This window comes from Herpailurus yagouaroundi, unplaced genomic scaffold (assembly GCF_014898765.1).
Source record: "Herpailurus yagouaroundi ecotype Mexico unplaced genomic scaffold, PumYag 67641, whole genome shotgun sequence".
Lineage (NCBI taxonomy): Eukaryota > Metazoa > Chordata > Mammalia > Carnivora > Felidae > Herpailurus > Herpailurus yagouaroundi.
This window is the reverse complement of record NW_024420442.1, coordinates 7346547-7371660: the sequence shown is the minus strand read 5'-3', so window position 1 is coordinate 7371660 and position 25114 is coordinate 7346547. Positions and strand designations below refer to the sequence as shown.

Below are 25114 nucleotides of genomic sequence, written 5' to 3'. Positions count from 1 at the left end.
TATATAAAGGTTAATGTCCATCAGCCAGTTTTGCCCTGATTTTTTTTTAATGACCGCGTCTGCATTCATTAAAGGTCATTCATAGCACCGTTAAAATAGTGTTTGTCAAACCTAATTTTAAATTATTTTATATTTATAATATTGTTTGCACAACCAAATGATGCATTTTAAGAAGTGATAAGAGCCCCTGATGAGGATGGCCGTTGAACCAACTGAACATTAAGTTGAAAGTGGAAGTATCCACATAAACACGGTCTATTAATTGTCTGCTCTTTGAAGACATTTGTCAGCTCCGGGACCTTAGGAGTTAAATGTATAATCAACCCTTTGGGGACAAGACTGTTCTGTCTCACATGGGAAAAAGTAACTTTCAATGAAAAATAAGGTCCTCAGTTGGTGATTTATCATCTCAAAGGGCATATTTTATTATAAATGTCAATTCCACAAAATTATGTGTCCTGTAATACATAATTATGCTCAAAATTGCATTTGAAATCTATTATTAACAGTTAACAGTGAACATTCTTAAAATAGTTATTACTCTTGGCCTTAACACAAAAAGCAATAATGGAGGTATTTTAGGGAGTTAAAAGCTACAAGGCATTGGCCTCTGAATAAAGCCACTGCAGGTGTGTTTCTTAATGGGCTGTTAATTTTATAGCAAGTGAACACAAAGGACAGAGACCATGTGTGTTTTTAAACTGTGTTTGGTGTGGAGAAAGAGTTGATGGCTGAAAAATATAAAGGCCGTGTGGAAAGAGGCCAAATTGAATTCCCCCCTGAGGTGCAATCCTGTGGCTTAGAGTCAAGGCAAACTAATTCTTGCCCCTCCTCTTCTATCCCTTCCCTCCCCCCTCCACTCAACAGAGAATTCCACAGAAGCATATAGTAATAGAGTACCTCAGAAATAATTAGAAAATTAGGAAATAAATAATAAAGACCTTCTTGTCCAAACTCAGCACCCTCTCACACTAACTAGCTCCTTTTAGGCTTCTTGTATTTGCTACTGGCATTGTCTGAGTCACCCAAACTCACAACCATGGAGTAAGTTTTGACCCTCCCTCAGCCCCCATACCTAGTGTCCCAGTGTCCTAACAACCTTGCTTCTCAGTGTGTATGCTGTGTACCATGCAACACGGGCATTACTTGGGAACTTGTGAGAAATATCTGACCTCAGACCTACTTTATCATAACTGCATTTTAAAAAGACGCCCTTCTTAAGCACATTCAAGTTTGAGAAGTGCTGCTCTAGAATCTTCCTTTATATTGTCTTCTTTCTTTTTTTCTTCTTCCTGAGAAAATAACTTTTATTATTATAAATAAGTCTCTTTATATTTTAGATATACTTTTGACTTTTGGTAAAAAAAAAATGTCTTTAAATTTTACTTTTTAATTCAGAGTGATGACTCTTACCTTGTGACACAAGCATTTAGTTCATTGCTCTTTATTTTTTTATAATTTATCTTCCATCTTCTTTGTTTTCCGATTGATCCATCTAGTCTGTGCCTTCCCTGTCTTGCCTTAGTTTAGATAAGTTATTTTTTATCTCCATATTATTTTCTCTATGCTAGTGTGAAAAATAAATTTTTATTTTTTTAGTATTTATGCTTGAAAGTACAATAAGATTTTTAAAATGTAGAGTAATCTGAAGTTCATTGATATTTGTATCATTCTTTAGGATAACCCGGTTTTATACTTCTTCAATAATATGTGATTTTTTTAACTTTATTGAGGAAGAATTGACAAATATAGTTGTATATATTTAAAGTAGACAATGTGATGATTTCATATACACATACAATGTAGAAATGATCAAACAGGTCAGGATAATTAACACATCCATCACCTCACACTCACATAGTTAACTTTTTTGGTGTGGTAGGAATGCTTAAGATCTACTCTCAGCAACTTTCAAGTGTGTAATACCATCTTGTTAACTACAGTCGCCATGCTCTATGTCAGATTGTCAGAGCTCCTGCTTATAATTGAAAATTTGTACCCTTTGACCTACATCACCCTGTTACCCCCTCCCTCCAGCCCTGGCAACCATTCTAGTCTCTGTTTCTATGAGATTGGCTTTTATTCTTTTCTAGATTCCATGCATAAGTGATATCATATAGAATTTGACTTTCTCTGTCTTGCTTATTTTACTTAGCATAATGCCCTCCAGCTTCATCCATATTTTTGCAATTGGGAGCACTTCCTTCTTTTTTGTGGCTGAATAATATTTCATTGCTTGTGTGTGTATATGCACATACATATATACACACAATGGAGTAGTGTGTGTGTGTGTGTATGTGTGTGTGTTTGTGTGTATCACATTTTCTTTATCCATTCATCCATCAAAGGATATTTAGATTGTTTCCATATCTTGGCTATTATGAATAATGCTGCAGTGAATGTGGCTGTGTAGATACGTCTTCAGGATCCTGATTTCAGTTCCTTTTCATATATACACAGAAGTTGGATTGCTGTATCGTATGGTAGTTCTATTTTTTTGAGAAACCACTGTACTGCTTTCCAAAATGACTGTACCATTATTGCATACCCACCAATGGCATATAAGGGTTCCCTTTTCTCCATGTCCTTACCAACATTTGTTATTTCTTATCTTTTGATACTAGTCAACCAAACGGGTATGAGGTGCTATCTCATTGTGGTTTTGACTTGCATTTCCCCAATGATTAGTGATGTTGAGTACCTTTTCATATACCTATTGGCCTTTTTGGGAAAAATGTATGTTCAAGTCCTTTGCCCATTTTTACATTGGGTTATTTGCTATTTTGCTATTGAGTTGGATTATTTGCTTTTTTTTTTTTTTTACTATGGAGTTGTATGAATTCTTTGTGTGTTTTAGATAGTAATCCCTTATTAGATATATGGTTTGCAGGTAACTTTCTCCCATTCTGTATATGGCCTTTTCAATTTATTTAATTGTTTCTTTTGCTGTACAGAGCTCTTTAGTTTGGTGTAGCCCCACTTGTTTATTTTACAGGTGACTGGACTGTACTTATTCCACGTGAACTGTTGAGCCCACTGTAAATTTAGATCTTTAGGTCATTTCACCTGAATTATTGTTCCATAATTCTCTATCATCCTTGTGTTTCCACCTCTAAATCATTCTACCTTCTGCCTCAAGATTAGTTTTTCTAATGTATCCAAATATCTCCCTTCTTCTTAAAAACCTTTAATGACTCTCCTCTTTTTTTTTTTTTTGGTACAAAGTATTCCTTTCATGTGGAAAATTCTTGTCAACAGCTCTGTTGAAATCTTCTCTTCCCTTTAAGGCCCATCTTCAATACTACTTCCCATAAATACCCTTTTCTAAATCATTCATTCATTCATTCACTCATTGAATAAATATGTATGGATCACATACTATTTGCATACATTCTTCTAGTTACTGGGGATAAAGCAATGAACAAAACAGCCACAGCCTCATGGAGCTTATATTCTCTTGGGAGAAAATAGGCAATAAACAATAAACAAGTAAAACATGTGGTATGTTAGGGATGTAAGTACTAAGAAGAAAAATAAAGGAAGATAAAGGGCATAGAGACTGCTAGGAATGAGGAGTATCCTCCAATCAAATACTCCTTACTCCTTTGAATACCCAAATCATTTATTTTCCTTTACAACATGGTTATTTGTGCATTTGTCCTATTTCTTCTCTTATATTCAGAGCTCCTTGAGAGCAAGTAGCTCATCTTGCTCATCTTTGTATTGCCTGCATTTAACCATTTAAATTTAACCATTTAATAATGATTAAAATGAATCAAGTTATGGAAATAAATGTAACAGTAATGCAAGAGAAGGGAGATACTGGTATAGTGGTTGGTTAGGGAAGTCTTCTTGGAAGATCATTTGTGTAAAACCCTGAAATATGGGTAGGGTGGTGGAAAAAAGACCTTAGTAAGTCATTTTGATATTTTTGTCCTGAAAAGCTAAAAATCATCGCTTTATAAATTACGATTAATATTATCTGTAATTTTCTTTACCTTTAAAACCAGTGTTTCAGAAGGGACGGGCGATAGACACCGGAGAAGTTGACATTGGTGCACAAGTCATGCAGACCATTCCACCTGGCTTATTCTGGCGTTTCCAGATTACTATCCACCATCCTATATATCTGAAATTCAATATTTCTTTAGCCAAGGACTCTCTGCTGGGAATTTATGGCAGAAGAAACATTCCACCTACACACACTCAGGTATTTGATGTTATAGGTGTTTCTTGACCCTTTGGAGGGTGGTGGGATGAACAGTTCAGGGTTTGTGACTTGCAAAGTATGTGAGAATCAAAGGTGAAGGCAGACAGTTTTTGTAACGAGCAAACATCCAGAATAATCGTACTCAAACGAATGAAAACAAAAATGACTGAGAAATATGCAATAGCATTTAGCAGAGCAGATTCAGAAAAGGAAGTTTAAGAAAATATTCTTGAAATTTGAATTCTGTTTCCTGGAATAAGATGATCATGAGCCATCCTGGCCCCCTCATCTTACTTAGCTTTTGGGACCATACCTCCTTCACTGGCCCCATATGGTCTTGACCCCTTGTCCCGATGAAGAATGCAAATCAATAAGGGAAATGAGTCTAAAAGGCAGGTTTTATCTTATGGGTAGAAATTTTTTCTTGTTATTGTTAATAATAACTCAAATACGTAAATCTTCTGTGGTTTAGAAAGCCTTTCTATAAACGCTAACCACCTCATTGCTCTCATTTTTCCCCCTTATCTCTTTCTTGCACGAACCCATTTGGGGCCTTGCTCCATCTAAGAAGTAGCGTAAGGAATCATAAACATCAGGGGATTGCTTTTTTTTTTTTTCCAACAGATATGACCATAGTCCAAATCTTACCTTCTGGATGGGAGTAGGCAGGGAATTAGAATGCCATTCAAATGTGACTCTTAAAATGCCCAAGGAAATGTGTGCCATGCGCTTGTCCACTGATTAGGGGGAAAAAGGAGGGGGTTCTTTGAATATTTAAATATGCTACCACAAAGGTAGTAAATTACGAATGTCCTCAAATTTTTGACTATTTATTTGTTTTAAAAACTGTAAAATTCTTAAATTTGTAGAGAAGATCATGATAACGTTTTTGAGGGGAATGTGTGGTTTCGAGTATCTTCTGATACTTTAGTAAAATATCAAGATTCTCTCGCATAGTGCCAAATGCAATTTTTTTCTATCTCTTGGTTTATTTATTTTTAGACAATTATTTTGAATACTCCAAAACTGAAAGGTATTTTATAACATTTATAAATATAGTGGGTTTTTCAGAATTAATAAAATACTTTTGTGTTTAAGTATAATTAAGAACGAGTAACTTCCTCTTTCAAAGCAAAGAAGTGTGGAAGAGAGCAGTTGAAGTTAGAGATGTTCGTTAGTCTAGAAGTAGAAGTAGTGGCTCAGATTTGCGTGTATTTGTTCCAGTTCGACTTTGTAAAATTGATGGATGGAAAACAGCTGGTCAAGCAGGACTCCAAGGGCTCTGACGATACCCAACACTCCCCTCGGAACCTGATCTTAACCTCACTGCAGGAGACAGGTTTCATAGAGTATATGGACCAAGGGCCTTGGTATCTGGCATTCTACAATGATGGAAAAAAGATGGAGCAAGTATTCGTGTTAACTACAGCAATTGGTAAGCTGCCTTGACTATTATTTTGAATTGACAGTATAATTCTAGAAAGACAGCAGTGATTAAAGTGATACAGATGTCATTTCAACCCATCGTTCATTCTGCCTTAAAGTCCTTATTCAAGATAGGTCACTACAAGAAAGGCTTATATTATTGTTGTCATTAATGTTGTTTAAATGCTGATTAAGATTTTCTAAATGCTCCATTATTTGCTGCTTTGTAGGATACTTGCCATGTACCTTTTTATGTATTTTCGACAGGAATAGTTACCTGGATAATATTATTACCAAGGCTGCATAGATGAACAACTTCAGTGACAAAGGGAATAAGCAAGAGAATCTCTGTTCATTCAAGATCCATTAGAAAAGACAAAGCAAATAAATACCTTTTAAAATTTTTTTTTTCAACGTTTATTTATTTTGGGGACAGAGAGAGACAGAGCATGAACAGGGGAGGGGCAGAGAGAGAGAGGGAGACACAGAATCGGAAACAGGCTCCAGGCTCTGAGCCATCAGCCCAGAGCCCGACGCAGGGCTCGAACTCACGGACAGCGAGATCGCGACCTGGCTGAAGTCGGACGCTTAACCGACTGCGCCACCCAGGCGCCCCAAATAAATACCTTTTAAAATGGAGAAACTAGCACCAGTCCAGCTCTTCTTTAGAACAACCAATTCTAGAACCATTAAGGCATCAAAAACCTACGAGTATTCAGAGAAGGGTCTTAAGGATAATAACTTGGACCACTCATAGCCCTTTCTTTTGGAATTTTTTAGCCCCGAGGGGAAACATCTCATAGACATAGTATTTTATTGTGTGAATCTTCCTAACACACATGTCTTTTAAAAGAAGGGAAAATATTTTACAGCTGTCCGTTTTCTATCCAACTCTCACCACTTTATCCTTTAGTTAACCTGTTCAACCATATGTTTAGGAAGATGTGTTGACTGTTAATAGACATACCATCTGCTCTTTATAACAATTATGTTCTATTTTTACTTGATGCTGAAGACCTTGACCCAGTAGAAAATGGTATTCCAGCCATAATATTAACAAAAACTTTCCTCTAAAGTAATCAGACTATAAAAATACACCGATTATTTTTTTCTCCCCTGGAGAAAAACTCCACAGATTTTACATCTTCAAAAGATAGTGTATTTGTTAAATTAGAAAAAAAAATTGAAGTCCTGACACTTTTTTGCAACGCTAACAGACTCAATGGAGCAGATTTAATAGATGTACCTTTCATGATATTGTTTTTCTATCAAGGCCCAGTTTTGGTAATGCAGATGCCAATGAGTCATGGGAAGTTGAGTTCCTCCTAAGAAATCAAACAGTTAGAAGATCTAAAATATTTGTGAAGATTTTCTCTCTTCCTGTTATCCTTACCAGTAAGCTCAAGTTAAAACACCAACCCAACTATTAACCTTTCAAAAATCAATAGACCCAGAAACATGCTTGAAGTTTTTTCCTGTCCCTTACTTCCTCCCAAAAAGAAGCTAATCTTTGAGATACAATTCCTATTATCCAGATATCACGCTGTCAGTTTCATATGCAACAAAGTATTTGCTTCTTCCTTATGCAAGTCACATTTTTTTCTACTTTTCTGTTGTGTTTTTCATTTTTTTTTAAATGTTTGTTTATTTTTGAGACAGAGAGAGACAGAGCATGAACAGGGGAGGGTCCGAGAGAGAGGGAGACACAGAATCCGAAGCAGGCTCCGGGCTCTGAGCTGTCAGCACAGAGCCCGACGCGGGGCTTGAACTCACAGACCGTGATATCATGACCTGAGCCAAAATCGGACGATCAACCGACTGAGCCACCCATCTGTTGTGTTTTTACGATTAAAAGTAACAGAAACACTTCTACAATTCCACTTAAAGAGAATCCAAGTAAATTTCTGAAAAAATCACAAGTATTAAGTTATTTGCTCTAAATGCTCCCCATTAATTTTTTTATGTTTTTATAATTTAACTGCAGTAAAGAGAGGCTAATATATTTGATTAAACAATTTAAGCTTTGTATCAATTTGACTACGCTAAATGCTGTTCTTAGCTGTTCGTTCTTTATTTCATGATGTTAGAATCGGTTGATTGATCTTAACCCTATTTGGTCCACCACTAATAAGGATCAAGACAATATTAGCAATAAGCATTTATTGAATGACTAATATAGGCTGGCCACAGGCCTATATTAATATATGTTATTTTCCAGTAGTATAGACAGAGTTGTCAATATCCCCTAATCTCAGCCAACCTGCTGTATAACATGATCTTGTTTGATTCCCTTCACAACACTGATAGCATAGGTGTAGTGATATTTATATAATAAATAAGGAAATGGAGGCTTGAAATGAGTAAATAATCTGATAGAGTCTCACAGCCAACAAGTGGCAAAATTGAGATTTGAGACAACCAAGTATGTCTGACTCCAAAGCCCATGCCCTTCAGGCCGTAATCATTCCATCAGATTATCCATTACCTTTAGTTTCTCCCATAAGAAAACCTGCCAGGAGCAAAACCCATCATCAGTGCAGATGCAGATATCGAGGGGCTTTAGACTCTAGAATAAAAGTAGAGTTTTATGTATAGAACTTTAAAATCATTCTCAACTCTAATGAACTGCAATTGAGGAAGTGATTCTGAAGGAAGATTAAAAAGATAGAAGGCAAGAGGCACCTGGGTGGCTCAAACAGTTAAGCATCTGACTCTTGATTTCGGCTCAGGTCATGATATCACAGTTCGTGAGTTCGAGCCTCACATGAGGCTCTGTGCTGACGGTGCAGACCCTGCTTCGGATTCTGTGTCCCTCTCTCTCTCCCCCTCCCCTCTGTCTGTCTGTCTGTCTGTCTCTCTCTCTCTCTCTCTCTCTCAATAAATAAATAAATAAATAAATAAATAAATAAATATAAACTTTAAAAAGGATAGAAGGCAAAATTTCATGGAAGCCAACATAAATAGAAAAACACATTATTTCTCATCATGAGTTACTTATGTGTTCCTGCTGTAGCCATCCTCCTCCTAGATTCCCTGGGCTGTCCCAGTGTCTCTTTGATACCCAGTGGAGGTGGCAGCTTCCAGGTCCTCCCTATATTGCCTTCTCTTCTCATTTGCATTGCTGGTGTTAAGTTCTGTGCGGCAGTGTGGGCCCAGAGACAGATCTTAGATAAGTCAATAAGATGTAGGGATTTTTATTTATTTTGATAGCAAACTTTATTAAACATTTTTTCTACAATAGCTACATTCCCACAAGGCTGCTTGCATAAGGTTGTCAATAGGAGCTGGTGTGAAATTAAATTCAACTATATTTACCTTTGAAAGCTTCCTCCATGACCTCCTATTAACCATCCAGGGCAGGGGAAATCCAAATGTAGATTTAAGAACTGCCACTATCGCTTGGCACAAGAAACATAGATTAAATAGAAACTGGAGACGTAATTGTTCCGTCTTTGAATGGAAAAAACTCTGTGCCTTTTCAGCACCTTTTAAAGAAGTTAATGATTTTATGAAAATAACGAGTGTTTTAAGAAGTTAAAAATGGTCAGCTCTTTGTCAAACGTTCCGTTCCTGTCAGACCAGTTGTCGCTCAGCAAATGCCACGTATAAATTTCTTATCCAGTTCAGTTTTCTAGCACAGGGATCAGAGAACAGATTATCATAAACCTGCAAAAAGCTATCTGATGTATTCACACAGGGGTGACAAGAAGAACCTCTTCTGAGTGATAATAGGGGGCTATGTACACAGCCCCTGGATTCATTCTCGGCTTTCTAAGAATTCCCCCCAAAACTAGATACCACTTTCTTCCTCTTGGCGTTTATTCTACCCAAGGCCGAACCCCAAGTCTAGATCAGAAGTTCTCTAACTATGGAAGTTTCCTATTTGAAGCATTGGTTCTCAGTGCCTTAATGAGGTGAGTCACCTGCAGGGTCACCTGAGGTTTTTGTTAGACTGTGGATTCCTGGGCTGCATCCTTCAGATTCAGTAGGTCTGGAGGGAAGCCTAGGCATCTACATTGTAAGTGTTTTGGGTGATCTACTGATCCAAGTGGTCAGAAGGCCACAATTGAAGAAATGCTATTTCTCGGCCCTCATTATGAATTCTCACAGCGGAGTAGAAGACGCCAAGACCACTTCCTAGAATATCTCCTTCTAATTGGAAATAGCTTATGCAAGTGAAACGAGATGAAGTAGATAATTTGGATTGAAAAGGAAAAACTGGTACATATGAGAAGTGTGAGTTTAATGGGCCAGAACGTAAAACTCTGAATCCAAGAATGCTAAGTATGGAAAACTTCCAGAAAGAGTAATGAGAAGATGATTTAAAAAAAAAAAAAAACTGAAAGAAGAAAGCACACATACCATAAGAGTTCATGGACTTGGAATTTGACTTTATTATACTCAAATACAATTTTAAACTAGAAATAATTTTTGTCATTGTCAGAGCCTGACTTTTGTATAACTTCCTACCTTTTCAGCCAAATTACTAACCACAAGACTTATCAAAGTTCTGTCGCACTGCACATCTTTATGTCACCAGAACTACCTATGGGCGCCTTTAAAGCCTTCTCAATTCCCTTGAAGCCTATTCTTCTCTAAGAATGTATTGAAGGGAAATTAGTGGCGGAGAACTGATAAGCATTTACAGTCAAGAAAGCATTTCTCAACAAAATACTTAGGTTCTAATGCTTTTAGTGGTGGTGAATTTAATATGAACACTTACTTTAAAAGCCTCCCATTGTCACTTATTAATGAAAATGAAATACTGATTATCATATTTAAGCTGTCAAGATAGTAGATTAAACATTTTAAGGTGCTAGAGAAGAAATTTTTTATTTGCTACAACCTAAACTTGAAAAATAAACAGTAGACTTAGTCTTTTGGGTTGCATTTTTAAGCCCATTTTGCTTTTGAGAAATATCCTATAATTCTAGTACATTTTTAGCTTTGTCACGAACATCTCATAAGAATACAATTCATCTAGACCCTTTATGCACTTTAGAGATGAGGTTGGTTTTTAGTTTCACTCTTGAATAGCCAATTCAGCAAATCCAGGGCCCTTGTAATAATTTGGTACTACATGTGACATCTTACAGAAATCTTTGGCATCTGATTTTAAACAGTAAGTGCTCCAAGACAGGAGAGGGCAAGATTGTTATAGACCCAGAGTTCTTGCAATTTAAAAAAAAAAAAAAGTTAAGGACTCTACAGCCTGGAAGTTTGCTCATTTCTTTCCTTTTTCTCTATTAACAGAAATAATGGATGACTGTTCAACCAATTGCAATGGAAATGGAGAGTGTATCTCTGGCCATTGTCATTGTTTCCCAGGATTCCTGGGGCCTGACTGCGCGAGAGGTAATGTTGCTCTGTTATTCCAATTGGTTTGGGGATATACACGTCTTTTGAGAACTCGGAATCAGTAGCAATAAGAGGAGGAAGAGAAGTGGCCATAGGAGTAGCAGCAAACCACCACCCCCCCACCACAACCAAAAGCTGAGCACTTACTCTGCCACAGACTGTTTGTTATAAACACTCTGTTACCTCTTCTGAATCATACATCCTGTGGAAACCGATGACGTAGATCTACTGTTATCCCAGCTTATTGTGCCAAGAAACAACCTCAGAGAGGGGCGATAGGCAGTTACCGAACGGGTGGAATTTGTACCGGGGTCGTCTGTAACTGCTTATATACACCCGCGTAAATGGAAAGGGATAGACAACCAGCAAACCGATAAGGAGCCTTAGAAAGTAAAGACTGGCAAGTCATGAGTGAAACAGCAAACAGCAAACAGCAAACAGCAAACTGTTTCCTCGACTTGCCCGTAGTTTAATTCTCGAAAAGCTTTAGATAAATCACACTGCGTTTCACCCCATGCGTACAGTTACTATGGTAGAGATGCTTTCTGCTCATTTTCAGTGTATTCTTACGGTTCTCAGTCTGCTAATACTTTAATCTCAGGTTTCCCAGCCACTCAGATTCCCTTAGATTAAATTCTGCTCAGCTGAGAATTCTATAGCACTTGCTGGCTTCCTGGGAGCATGACAGATCTGGAGGATGTGGGGATTAGGAAGAAGATGGCTGGTATTAAAAATTGACTAAGACAGAAGATACAGGCCCTGCCCTCAAGGAGCCCATAGTTTTAATAGGGAGCCAACAATGACAAAGCAGAGTTTAAGTATTCTAATAAAGGTCTGCACCAGGTGTCACGGGAGTAGACATCTGTCCAGCATAAATGTATTCAAATATACGACTTTTTAAAGATAACATTTTATACTCCCTGTTTATCAGTTTTTAAAATTTGCAGGTTTTTCTTTCTAAAAGTGGCGTACATCTGTTTGAGGAAGAAAAGCCATAAGAGAAAAAATAAAACCTTGGTTTAAAATAATGATAACAGTAGTAATAATAATAATAGTTGTTTAACGGTATGTTGGGATGAAGAGCACATACTTGAAATAATTGCTTCACGCAGGATATTTTCATAACTTATCCTTTTTCCTCTCTCATAAGAGGAAAATTCTATTTGTAATCGCAAGGATGTGCCTGTTTAATAAAGGCTAAGTTAGAAATAGTACAAATTTTTGCCCGAAATATTACACAAGAATCAATAGACGATTGCTCTTTGGAGATTTTAAAAGCATTTTGAGAACACTACAAGTTCATTTGCCAACCTTCAGATTCGTGCCCTGTGCTGTGTGGTGGGAATGGAGAATACGAGAAAGGACACTGTGTCTGCCGAAATGGCTGGAAGGGGCCAGAGTGCGACGTTCCAGAAGAGCAATGCATTGACCCAACGTGCTTTGGTCACGGCACCTGCATCATGGGAGTCTGCATCTGTGTGCCAGGATACAAAGGAGAAATATGCGAGGAAGGTCAGAGCCCCATTTTAATCTATTGCTTCAGGCTTTTCTCTCACTGAATTGTGCAACTGTCATCCTGTAGAGATGCATCTAGTAGAGATGCAGGTAGTCTCTGCAAACCGTAAATGTTCAATATGTCTTTAGTACATGGAGAAGGGGCTGGAGTCTGGGGAACTCATGTCTCTTCAGACAGTCTCTAATATTAACACAGGGCTGTATCTGGGACACTTGCAGAGCAGTCATGAAAAATGGTGTCCCCCCCCCCCCTCATTTCTAACACTGCTTCATAACTTGAGAATTTCCATATTGATGACATTAGGTGATAATTCAACTGCTTTCGTTGTTCCACAGTACATTAGGCTATATCTTACTTTAAAACACATGATAAAAATAATAATGGATGCACATTTGGAATGATTTCATTGAATGTTTTCTTTGCGAGCGATTTGTAATTACCATTATTATTATTGCTTTATAGTATTTATTTTTACATACCTCATGCTGGAACTTGACCTCCATGCCTAAGGAAGCCAGCGGACCACTAATGAGTTTCAAGGCAGTGCCTTTATATTAAAATTCACTCCAAAGGAACCTTTACACACACGACGCACAAACATATTTTGAAATGGCAATAGTTTCATCATTTAAAGAGACACATTGGAAAATAAGTTTACTAGTAATCAGACCTTTTTCATGCCACATTCCTCAAATAAGACTGATTTCAGAAATAATATTAAACCATTACCATGGGAGATGGTCTCATCACAACTGTTGTTCAGGAAAGAGGCTGCTGAAAATGCGCTATAATTGCTTTTTAAAGATGGCTCATTAAGACTATTACACAGCATTCTAAAGGGCTTAATCTCATTCCGCTCCAAGAGTTTAGCTTTCCACCTCCCGTTAGCAATCGTAGAATTTTGGCGTGAAGATTATATCTGTTCCAGTGAATGGCATTGGGCCTGGACAGGACACCAGAGCTCCTGAGTTACCTCTGGAAATCGTTTTTATGGTTATCCAACTGCAGTCACTATGTTTAAGTTGTAAACTCAGACGTTACATGGGCATATGCATGTGCACCCAAACAATGATACCCCTCACAGCATCTACAGTTCTCCATGAAAATGTTTAACCTCATTAATTTAGACCCTTCTGATCAAAATTTGGGAGGCACTTGAAAAAGGACTTAGCTTAAATTTCCCTTCTAGGGATCTCTAAGAAAATGTGTAGAATAACCAAGATAGCAAGGAAGAATACCCACCATATTTAACAGTATAAGCTTGTCAAATACAGCAGAAAAAAAATGTTTTAAGTTAAAGGTCATAGACCAGAAACTCACAGGCTGAACTGGGCTTATGGATGGGTTGTGTTTGGGTCACACAACAGTGGTGGTGGTAGTGTTTTTATTGGGTTTTTTTTCCCCCATGTGATCTATTTGCCAAAATTTAAAAATAGAGAAGCGTCCTATAAAGATCTCTCATTTTGGTCTTTCTTGAGCAACTGGAAAATCTGATAACCATGGGCCTGTGTTCCCACATGGCGATAATCAGCTGGAACCAAGCAGCCGCCGTTTCCTTTAAACTGGATCCTTCTCTCAGTTCCCTCCCAACACACTGGCTTCTTACGTCCAGTTCATCTCATTCATGTATGCTGCTTGCTGGCTCATTCAGACATATGGCTTTGTGCCTCTGATTTAAGTATGATTTCCGTATTCCTTGAAGGTGGACTTTTAATAAAACAAACTAAGTTCACTATTATTTTGTTTGTTATAGTTGTTGTGTTTTAATGTAACAAAATAGCCTTCTTCTAAAAAATATTCTGTACTTTTAGACTTTCCCTCTTGATCCAAATAATGAACAAAATAAAATCAGATGTACCTTTTAGTATTTATTTGCTGATTAGCTCAGGAACTAAAGCACTGTGCTAATGACCTTAAGGTTATGGGCTAATTATAATACAATAGCACTAATTGTAACAATGTTTAGGCTCTGTTCCATTACCAAAAGCCACACCCGAGACCAGACCAGTCTTATGAATGAAGGCAGGTTTTATCAGTCTGTTTCATTGCTGGAATACTTTTTGAATTACTTATTCAAAGCATACTCCCCTCATTATGTGGAATCATTTTAGTTTCATCTTATTGTATCGAGAGAGTAGAAATTTGGAAACAACCTTGTCATTTCCCATGGAATGGCCCCTCAATTAAAAACACAAAACAATTTTCCCCAAGGCAAGTATAGGGATCTACTTCTAAGAGTTTATACATTTGTTATAACGTGTCCAAAAATTTCCAGACTCCCAGAATTAGAGACAAATAGAATTGCATCGGTGATATTCTAAATCATCAAAGACTATGTCACGGCATCCTGATGGAAGGAGAGGCCACACAAACAATTTTTTTAATAATTTTTAAAATTTTGTTAAGAATGTTGCATTTTCAGTGCTTCTGAGAAATTAATGAAAGATTATAATAAATTGATTATGTTGTATGATTTCATGTAACAGCAGTCAGCTCACTTAATACCTAATAATCTAAGCCTAAAAAATATGTTTTAATATTTTTAATATTTTATGTTTTAATATTTTTATATATTTTTTATATTTGTAGACATATATGTGTAGTATATTTCTATATTTTATATATTGATTTATATGTAATATGTGCATACACACACACACACACACACACACACACACACTACTCTAGACATACCAAGTGAAAGCCAATTCTCAGAGCTAGGATTCCAATTTCAGAAAAGACAAGGAATGACTTCCCCAAAATTCTTAGGCTTTCTTGCGAAGCCAAGGAATTCCTGTTGAAAGCCCACACTGATGCAGCCACCCATTTATGTGGGAGTACTACACCTTGCATAACAATTTTAAGCAACGTATGTGTGGTTTTCTTCGTCTTCTAATTTTAGGATGCAACCTTTATGATACCCTACATATTTTTAAGTATTAATCATCTCCTGGTTTGAATACAGCCTTTGTATGAGACATTTTATTACCTAATTTAATACCGTATTAGTGACGTATTAGGAAATCAAGTGTGAGTATCTCAGTTTCATCATCCTAAAGTATATAGGCAACACCTGTTCACTTTCAACCTTTTTCCTCCTTTTTTGGGGCTTTCAGAAGACTGCTTGGACCCGATGTGTTCCAGCCATGGCATCTGTGTAAAAGGAGAATGTCACTGTTCTACTGGTTGGGGAGGAGTCAACTGTGAAACTCCACTTCCTATATGTCAAGAGCAGTGCTCAGGACACGGGACTTTTCTTCTGGACACTCGGGTGTGTAGCTGTGATCCCAAGTGGACTGGATCTGACTGTTCAACAGGTACACTGGAGTTACCTCCTTCTCTTCCTTCCTCCACTCCCAAATTCTCACTGGCCTTTGCCTTAAGGTAGAACTTGTTAAAGTCTGGGTTGTATGACTTCATGGGTCATAAAGGACTTCCAAGTATTTCCTAGGCTAGCATTTTACTGGGTTTTCATATGCAACATGCTACTGGGCTTCTTCTTGTATTTTCCGTTGTAGGTCTGTACTTGAAGCTCTGTCCTCATTCTGTATTCTCCCACAGTTTTGTCTTTCCCTGAGCCTCCTACCATCAGTTCTATACAGGTTATTTCAAAGCTGTATCTCCCCCCAAATAATCCTTCACATCTAGTCATCTGCTGAGTATTTCCACTGGGTGTTCCATCACTTAGAAACAGAACTTAGCTCAGGAACTCTATTTATACATTGCCATATTGCCACCCAATTGCTCTTCCCACGACTTGGCTTTCCTTTTCCTATTCCTTACCTTAAAATCAGCTCTAGGTCTCCCCTGTCTAGAAATAAACTTCACATATCCTAGCCTGTTATTAAAAGCCCACCACAGATTCTCCCAAACCTCTGTCTCCAACCTGTCTTCTACTTGTGCTTCTCGCATGAATCCCTCCTTCTGTGAGTGTACTCTGTATGCTCTGCCCCCTCCCAGGGCATGCCACGTTCACACTTTTCTCCATGCCCTTTCCCCGGTGGGGAATGCTGGTACCTTTCTAAGCTAGGAAAATCCAGCCCATGGGTGCCTGGGTAGCTCAGTAGGTTAAGCGTCGGATTCTTGATCTCGGCTCGAGTTCTCACGGTTCATGCGTTCGGGCTCCATGTCGGGCTAGGCACTGTCAGTGCGGATCCTGCTTGGGATTCCCTCTCTCCCTCTCTCTGTCCCTCCCCTGCTCATGCTCTCTCAGTCTCTCTCAGAATAAATGGATATACTTAAAAAGAAAAAAAATCCAGCCCACCCACCAAGACCAACTACAGTTTTTGCTATTCTATAAAACCTCTCCTGATCACATCAAGAGGATCCTCTGAAATCCTACCGTACGCATTGCTAGACAGTAAAAATGGCATCGTGATGTAGGTATTTGTGTACGTGATTTGTTTTTCCGCCTAAACTAAAAATAATGGGTAGTTCTTTATACTTTGTTTTCTTACCCTTGGATGATGTGCTCATTCAATGAGTAGAATAAACAAATAATAACTCCTACAGAACCTCTGCCTGTGAATTTTGTTGAGGATGTAAAATGACATGTGGTAAACGGGAAAGATTAGGAGCTTGGTGGGACTTTTTGTACCACAGAATTAGTTTATGAACCAAAAAGTCTCCAAACCTGTGCTGTAAAGAAATGAGAAAGCCCCTCTGTTAAGAGAATTAAGCCTAACATAATACTTTACTGTACAAAATTTTGTTGCCTCACATACAAGTAATATGGGAGAGAGGATTGCATTTTACACTTTCAGAAATGGGTAAAATGGTAAATTTTAACTAATAATAACTAAACTATAGACCTTAAAATTCTTCATTTATATACTTAGCAAATGCATGTGTGCCTGCTATGTGCTTGTCATGGTGCTTGGTGCTGGGGATGTGGTGGCAAACAAGATGGATGTGGTCCTTGGGCAAAAGGAGCTTCCAGTCTAGTGGAAAAGACACTTAGAGCAAGCTAGAAGATGGTTACAAAAAGGAAGTAACTGGGTATTATGGGACTTTATAGTATGGCTCTAGGCTGACTATTCATTTATTTGCTACATGTCATTGACCACCTTCCATTCCTTCATGTGTCAGATATAGTATGTCCGGAGCTTTGAATTTAAAATAAGATTAACGTTTGTGTTGTTATTAAAGCACACACTCGGGCACCTGGGTGGCGCAGTCGGTTGGGCGTCCGACTTCAGCCAGGTCACGATCTCACGGTCCGTGAGTTCGAGCCCCGCGTCGGGCTCTGGGCTGATGGCTCGGAGCCTGGAGCCTGTTTCCGATTCTGTGTCTCCTTCTCTCTCTGCCCCTCCCCCGTTCATGCTCTGTCTCTCTCTGTCCCAAAAATAAATAAACGTTGAAAAAAAAAATTTTAAAAAAAAAAAAGCACACACTCACATAACAATTATTATGTAATAGGCGCTATTCTTTCTTTAAGTTTTGTTTTACAGCTTATTTACTCATTTTGGGAGGGGTGGGTAGGGCAGAGAGGGAGAGAGAGAATCCCAAGCAGGCTCTGCGCTGACAGCACAGAACCATGAGATCACGACATGAGCCAATATCTAGAGTTGGGACGCTTAACCGACTGAGCAACCCAGGCACCCCTAATGGGCAATATTCTACGTGTTGTACATATATTCGTTTAATCTTCATAACAACTCTGTGAGATAAGTACTATAAGTGTGCCCATTTTACGAACAAGGAAGCTGAGCCACAGAGAGGTTAAATAACTTGCCCAAAGTCATCCGTATAACAAGTAATAGAGCCAGAACTTGGGCTAATAAGCTATTCTGGCTTCACGTTCTGTACATCTAACCACTGTCCTGTCCTGTCCTCTAGAGGCCTGTGACCTAATTCACTGTATAAAAAAAGTATTATTGGACTGTGCTGCAGAACACAAAAAGGGGACAGTAGGGTATTTCTGTGAGAAGAGGCCCCATAGTCAGGGAAGACTTTGAAGGAGTCAACATTTGAATCCACATTAGAAAGATGATCACATGTTCATCACGTGGACAAGAGGGGAAAGAACATTCCAGGCAGATGGAGTAACTTAAAGAAATAGAGCTATGAATGCAAATGCCATGACTAAGGGTTTGCTAGTCCTTGGGCATAGCTGCAGCCTAGAAATCCAAGAGGAGACAGGGGCAGGGCTAGAACACAGGGAGTTGGGTTTACACACCATGCTAAGGGATTTGCATTTCCCCTTGACACAGTAGGAAGCCACCAAGTGGTTTACAACAAACTGCATGGGAGATAGACCACTCTTTCAGGAACCGGAGAGGAGGCGATGCCTGACCTGGGGGCCTAAGGGACAAGGACGATGTGATGATTAGAGTTGCCCAGGAGTGGAGTGCTGGGGAGGGCTGGAGCTGACACACCACGCTTGCGAGAATAGCGAGGCGGAGACATACCAGAAAGGAGTTACCACAGCAGATGAGGGACAGAGGGGAGCTAAAGATAACCACCCTGAATCGCTAGGTAAAAGGAGGCACCACCAGCTGACACCAAACAAGCACACGCAGAGGGGTGCCTGGGTGGCTCAGTCAGTTAAATAGACTTGATTTCTGCTCAGGGCATGATCTCATGGTTCGTGAGTTCGAGCTCACGTCGGGCTCTGTGCTGACAGCTCGGAGCCTGCCTGGGATTCTGTCTCTCCCTGTCTCTCTCTCTGCCCCTCCCTGACCCTGAAAATAAATAAATAAACATTTTATTTTATTTTTTACCTTTTTATGAAATGTTTTTATTTATTTTTGAGAGACAGAAAGAACACAAGCAGGGGAGGGGTAGAGAGAGATGGAGACACAGAATCCGAAGCAGGCTTCAGGCTCTGAGCTGTCAGCACAGAGCCCGACGTGGGGCTTGAACCCATGAATTGTGAGATCATGACCTGAGCTGAAGTTGGATGCTTAACCTACTGAGCCCCCCAGGCACCCCAATAAATAAAATTTTTTTTTAAGCACAGTCAAAAAGCCAGGTTTGGGCAAAGAGACAGGACCTGGTGAGGTCAGTTTTGGACGTGCTAAATTAGAGATGCCTGCAGAAGATCTGGGTTGGTATGTCCCGTGACAGATTGATACTCAAGAATGGAATTTATGGGAGAACTCTGAACTGGAAACAAATATTTGGGATATAGTTCAGACCTTAGGAATGCACATTATTGTCCAAGAAGAGTACAGAGAATAAGAATGAAGAAAGCCAAGACCCTAGAGAACACCAATATATAATATCTTTACCATGAGAGGGTTCCTAACATTTAGTCAAAAACTGGCCTCTTTATATAAGACTTAATAAGCATTTATTGTTTGAATAGTGAATATGTATCATACAGTTTCTCCCTCAGGCCACTCACATCCCTCATGTGTCCTTCCTGATGCCACAGAATTGGGTAAAATTTTTGGCAATACACCTCTTACCAATTGTACAAATTCAAATATTTGTATTTCTGATGAGTCCACGTGAAATTCCGTGTGCTGAGAGTTTCTCTTTCCACAGCCCACCCCTTCCACCTAATACACAAAGACATGCACCAGGCCTGTCAGCAGAAATGACTCAGAAGGGGAGGAAAAGGCTAATTATGAACATGCCTCTACACTTGCCCCCCTTGCACATGAAGTACCCCAACCTTATGCTACGCCTCCCTCACCTCAAATCACCCTTACCCATCCAAATAAATCACATGGTCCTCACCATGCGTGAGAGCCCCCCAATGTGAGAGCCCCATAGAAGATTAGGTCTGGAAGAAAATGTACAGATGTCTGCCTCAATGTTTCATAGATGTGGGGGCCTCTGGGCCACCTGCCTCAGCATCAGTAGGGATTCTAATACTCGGCAGCACAGACAGGTGAAGCAGTTTGCCCAGAGGTGAAAGCCACTGAACTGGTCTAACCTCCTCATTGAATTGTTCATTTCCCCTATTATGTCCCTGTCCTCATGTGAGGCGATGAGATACTTGGTGATCAAACGTATCTATAGCTGGGGAGACAAGTGTGAACAAAGATTTAAAATACCTCTCACTAAGCTATAAAAGAGAGAGGTGCAACGCACAAGGTGTATTTAGCCTCACTCGAAGGTCTAGAAAGTAGTCACAAAAGACCACAGCCCTGAAGGGGACTGTATACCACACCTAGGAGTTTAGACTTGATCCCGAGGACAATGGGAAAGCCACTGAGGGGGTTTAAAGAGGTTAGTGTCATGACTATTTACATTTTAGAATGATCACTCTGAATATAAAAAAAAGTGAGGTAAAAAGTAAAGAAAAGTTGATATAAGGGAATTTACGTGCAGATGGAGATGAAAGGATGGGTATGAGAGAAGCTAGGAAACAGGACTTGGTTACTGGATACGTGCCAGGGGAGGCAGGAATTTTCACGGACTCTGTGATGTCCATGGTGGAAGACTGGATAAATGGTGAACACCGCTAACAGAGAAATGCTTTACTTCTCTACTAAACAAATTTTCATTGAGCACCTACTATGTGCCACATGCTAGGATCTTGAGGATCAGTGAGGAAAATAAAGATTCCTGCACCAGCGGCGCTTGCAGTCTGGCAGGGGTGAGACAAGTGGTAAACAATGAAAATGTTTCAAGTTTTTGAAACATGAGCAAACCGAGGGCCGGAGAGGTGAAAGAAGCCATCCAAGACCAAAGACCTGGCCAGTTGCAGGCAAACCTACAAGTAGGAGCCAGTTCTGCTGATTTCATTTTGTGTCTGGAGTTCTTTTCAGCCCTCCATCCTTACCCCCACCAGAGAAAGAAGGAAGAGTTAGACAAGGAGCTGGCACTCAGGTGAATAGATGAGCTTACAGAGAAGGTCAGGTTCAAGGAGATGAAGGGCATCAACTATCAAGTGCATGAATGATACATTTTTGTCCAGAGATCCTGGACTAAAGCCACACTCATCCATTCTGGGTCCGATAGAAAAAGAACACTAGAATCATCTCTTGCTCAAAGAAGCAAAAGGGTGGATAGGTATGACCCCAAACTCAGCAGGCTCACAGGCAAAAGCCTTCCTAATAAAACTACCAAATTGAAAAATTGGGGCAGGAAATGCCTTGCAAATCTCTAGTGTCATGGTAGGAATAGTCCTTCTGTGATTTTTAAGCTCCATAAAGGTTGTTCCCACAGAGCATATTTAACCATCAAGATGATCTCACTGTGCAGACTTTTAATTGAGTGTGCTCAGTACAGGAAGCAATTTAACATCTGATTCTTATAATGGATCATGTCATTTCAAAGGTGGATATGCTCTTTGCCATTGATCATTTTCTTCCTCTAAGCGCATGAAGCTTAGCTGTTAGCATGTTAACTGTGCTGCTCCGATACCAAAAGGACCACAGTGAATGGTTTACTGATTATTTTCAGTCTGTCTTCCGAATACATTGAGTATTGTCACAGCACCATAGTGATGCTTGATAGAGGCATCTTTCACCTGAGGGTCTCATGGTACTTCACAGAGGTTAACTCATTAGTCTTTAAAAACTACCTCGAGAGGAATACAATCAAAGCTTGTCATACCATGGTTGAGATTTGGATATACCACAGGTCAGACCATACTCCCTTAAAACGTAACTCCTTGCCATGAAATCTCAGTAACACATTTAGCCTGCACTAAGGATATTGGCCCTAACCTCTACTATCATCATTTTAAAATGCATCTACTATATTCCTCTCATAAAATATGGCATCTCCTGGTCACGTAGTCTTTGAGGGGGAACATAAAAGCAGAGTTTAGAGCTTTGATGAAAGCTATCCTTGATGAAACTTCCTCTGAGCCACCCTGTCTGTTGTTACTCACAGATAACTGACAGCGAAATTCATAGAAGGTAAGCATTCACATAGAGAGGACAACTCTTGCTCTTCTCTGCTGTGATCCTCTCTCATAATACTGTACCTTAGAAGTAGATTAATCATCTAGAGAGACATGGAACATTCGGCCCTGAGGTATTCCTGAACATTCTATTTGCTATACAGCAGAAACCATATGAGGTACTATCATTTTGTACCCCGTCCAAGCAGGGTTAGTTCCTGAAGATCCCATAAGGCTTCGTTATAAGGATATTTGTTTTCAGCCTAGCTTATGACATGTGGTCACCTTGTCCATCAGAGAGATGACAGTATATGTGTGTGTGTGTGTGTGTGTGTGTGTTCGTGGCACAGTGACCTTGAGTAACTCACTTAACTTCTTTGAGTCTCACCTGCTTCATTTGTGAAATGGTAGGTTAGCCAAATGGCCTTTGAGGCCCCTTCCAACACTGAAATCTATGATTCTTGATCCTGTATATTGAGCTTTTGGCACTTATTATGAATGGTTCGTGGATACAGCCCATAAACTCTCTTAACTCCATATTGTTTATGGTGAGAAAATATTAATTGTAAATAGTTTTGTTTTTATTATAAAGACATCCACACTTTGATATATAGACCATGTTGTTGTAGAATTTACTTCTACTTCCAGAGGCACACACACACACATACACATATACGCATAAATGTGTGTGTGTGTGTATATGTGTGTGTGTGTGTGTGTGTATCTTCATTGTAACAATGTCTCATTATGTTTTTAAGTGTTCCCTAATGGATGGTGATATGCATCTACTAATAAAACAGATAATTAGTGGAGGAAGTTGTAAGAGGCTCATATAATTATTTTTGCTGGGGAAACTTTCCTTGATTATACAAGTAGCATATGCTTTAAAAAAAAACATTATTAGTTTTCCCCTTTATTGAAAATGCCAGTCATCAAAAGATTTTCATCTGACTGTACATGTCTACCATATACAATGTACCACTTTTCTGCAATTTCAAGGAATTGATCAGACCATTTGAAATGATTAGTGTGTACACTGTATTTTTCCTACAGACATTACAGTAGCAACAGGGTCATAAATGCCATTTGATAAAGAAGCTTTGTTCAAAATGTAATGCACATACTATGGGCACAGCTATGTAGCCATCCATCATGCCAGTGAAGAGAAAAATCTTCGCATGTAGAAGAAAACTAGAATTTAGCATCTTCAATAGAAGACAGATAATTAATGTAACAAGATTAGGTGCCTCGTGTTGCAGGTACTTTTCCCTATTCAGTTTTGGACTGAATTTCTTAGGAACTGTAGCTGAGCTCTCAGAAGAAATGTTTCTGTTAGTGAACAAACAATGTTAGTATATCATAATGCTACAAATTCCCTGTACTTAAAGAAAAGCTCAAATATAGACACCCAGTCACTGAATTATGATAGGAGGTTTTAGAGTGACTTTTAGCAACAAGGACAAAAAGCTTGTGACGAATCCTTATATAGGCTTAATTAATCTGCTATTCAAAGTTTGACAGTCTGTGATCAAATTTATTTTAAAGTAAATCTTTTTCTACTCCGTAAAATAATAAAGAATAAACCTTCAGGTGATGCTGATTTGATTGATTTAAACAAAAGACCCTGCTTGATACAGTGGCTACACCATTAATGCTACAGTGAGGTGAAAGCATTAACTCTAGATTATTGAATCAGTAAGTGAAGTTCATTGGTGGCACTAGAAATACAACCCAAAAGCATCCTTAAGAGAATTACAAGTCTAATTAAGCGTGTAAGACTAAATCCACAGATTTATCTTTGGGAGGTAGGTATGAAGTAGGGGGAAAAAATCACACTATTATCATGATTTCCTAGCAACACATCCTACTCAGAGATGATTTGTCACCCCTTAAGCCTTTTTTTTTGTCTCAAGTGAAAATAGAAATTGTGCCTAAAAAATACGCTCCTATTCAAAATTCCTTATCTTTATAAAAGAGAGTTCATTTAATGGCCATTAGATTGTATATGTAGTCAGGTGATGTGATTCAAAACACATCAAATATCAAATGTTTTCCAAATACATCTTTTCCATTTTGTTCTGAGACAATAAAAACCACACCTGTAATGCCATCATCATTAGCAGGCAGCAATGCAAAAATCCAGGGAAACTTTTGACAATTTGACAAGTTTGAACTGAGAGGTAAATTTGCAGCTGCCTCTCTGTAAATCTGAGCTAACTCTACCAACTGTTCCAGGACATTAAAGCTTTAAAATTGCTTTGCAAACCAGAGACATATTTAAATAAGGTGGCAACGGTGAGGCAAAAAATGGAAGGAAGCGTGAATGTGAGGATGTGTGCTTACTTACATGGTTAAAGTATAGTTAATAATAAGGAAGGCAGTTGGACAGATCGAGAGCAGCATCTAAAGAAAACAGGCAAATTCTGTGTTGGGCTTTAAATGAACTCCTCTCATTTACTCAAACGCGAATTCTGAATCCCAGATTCATTTGCTATTTGGCCTTTTTCTTCATTGTTGTTTATATCCATGAAGTGAAAGCAGAGCCAGCAAAGGGTCTACCTAAAAGGTGTATTTGACTCTGCAGTCCCCTGACCAGGCAGGAGGAGGTGGAAAGATTTCACAGTGGAGATGGCTGTGAAAGATTAAAAGAAGCTAGAATGCACTTGTGCAAAACTGGTGGCCAGGACATGAGGAACAGATCAAAATAAGTCCCAATTCTGCATGTCAAAATCAGACGATTAGAAATATTGAAGAGCATTCCATATAATTTCCCTGCCCCCCACCCCAAGATTTTGGTTTT

At 38.8% G+C, this 25114-nt stretch overlaps 1 protein-coding gene across 4 annotated transcripts in view; it reads left to right on the top strand.

The window, feature by feature from the left end:
* TENM1 (teneurin transmembrane protein 1) overlaps positions 1 to 25114 on the top strand; it is a 796361-nt gene that overhangs the window by 528049 nt on the left and 243198 nt on the right. For all 4 annotated transcript variants that reach the window (XM_040467962.1, XM_040467961.1, XM_040467964.1 and 1 more), the window contains 5 exons: positions 4011 to 4210; positions 5435 to 5645; positions 10889 to 10990; positions 12311 to 12505; positions 15626 to 15826. In XM_040467962.1, the coding sequence (XP_040323896.1) occupies positions 4011 to 4210; positions 5435 to 5645; positions 10889 to 10990; positions 12311 to 12505; positions 15626 to 15826 (909 nt within the window). The remainder of the gene's footprint in view (positions 1 to 4010; positions 4211 to 5434; positions 5646 to 10888; positions 10991 to 12310; positions 12506 to 15625; positions 15827 to 25114) is intronic.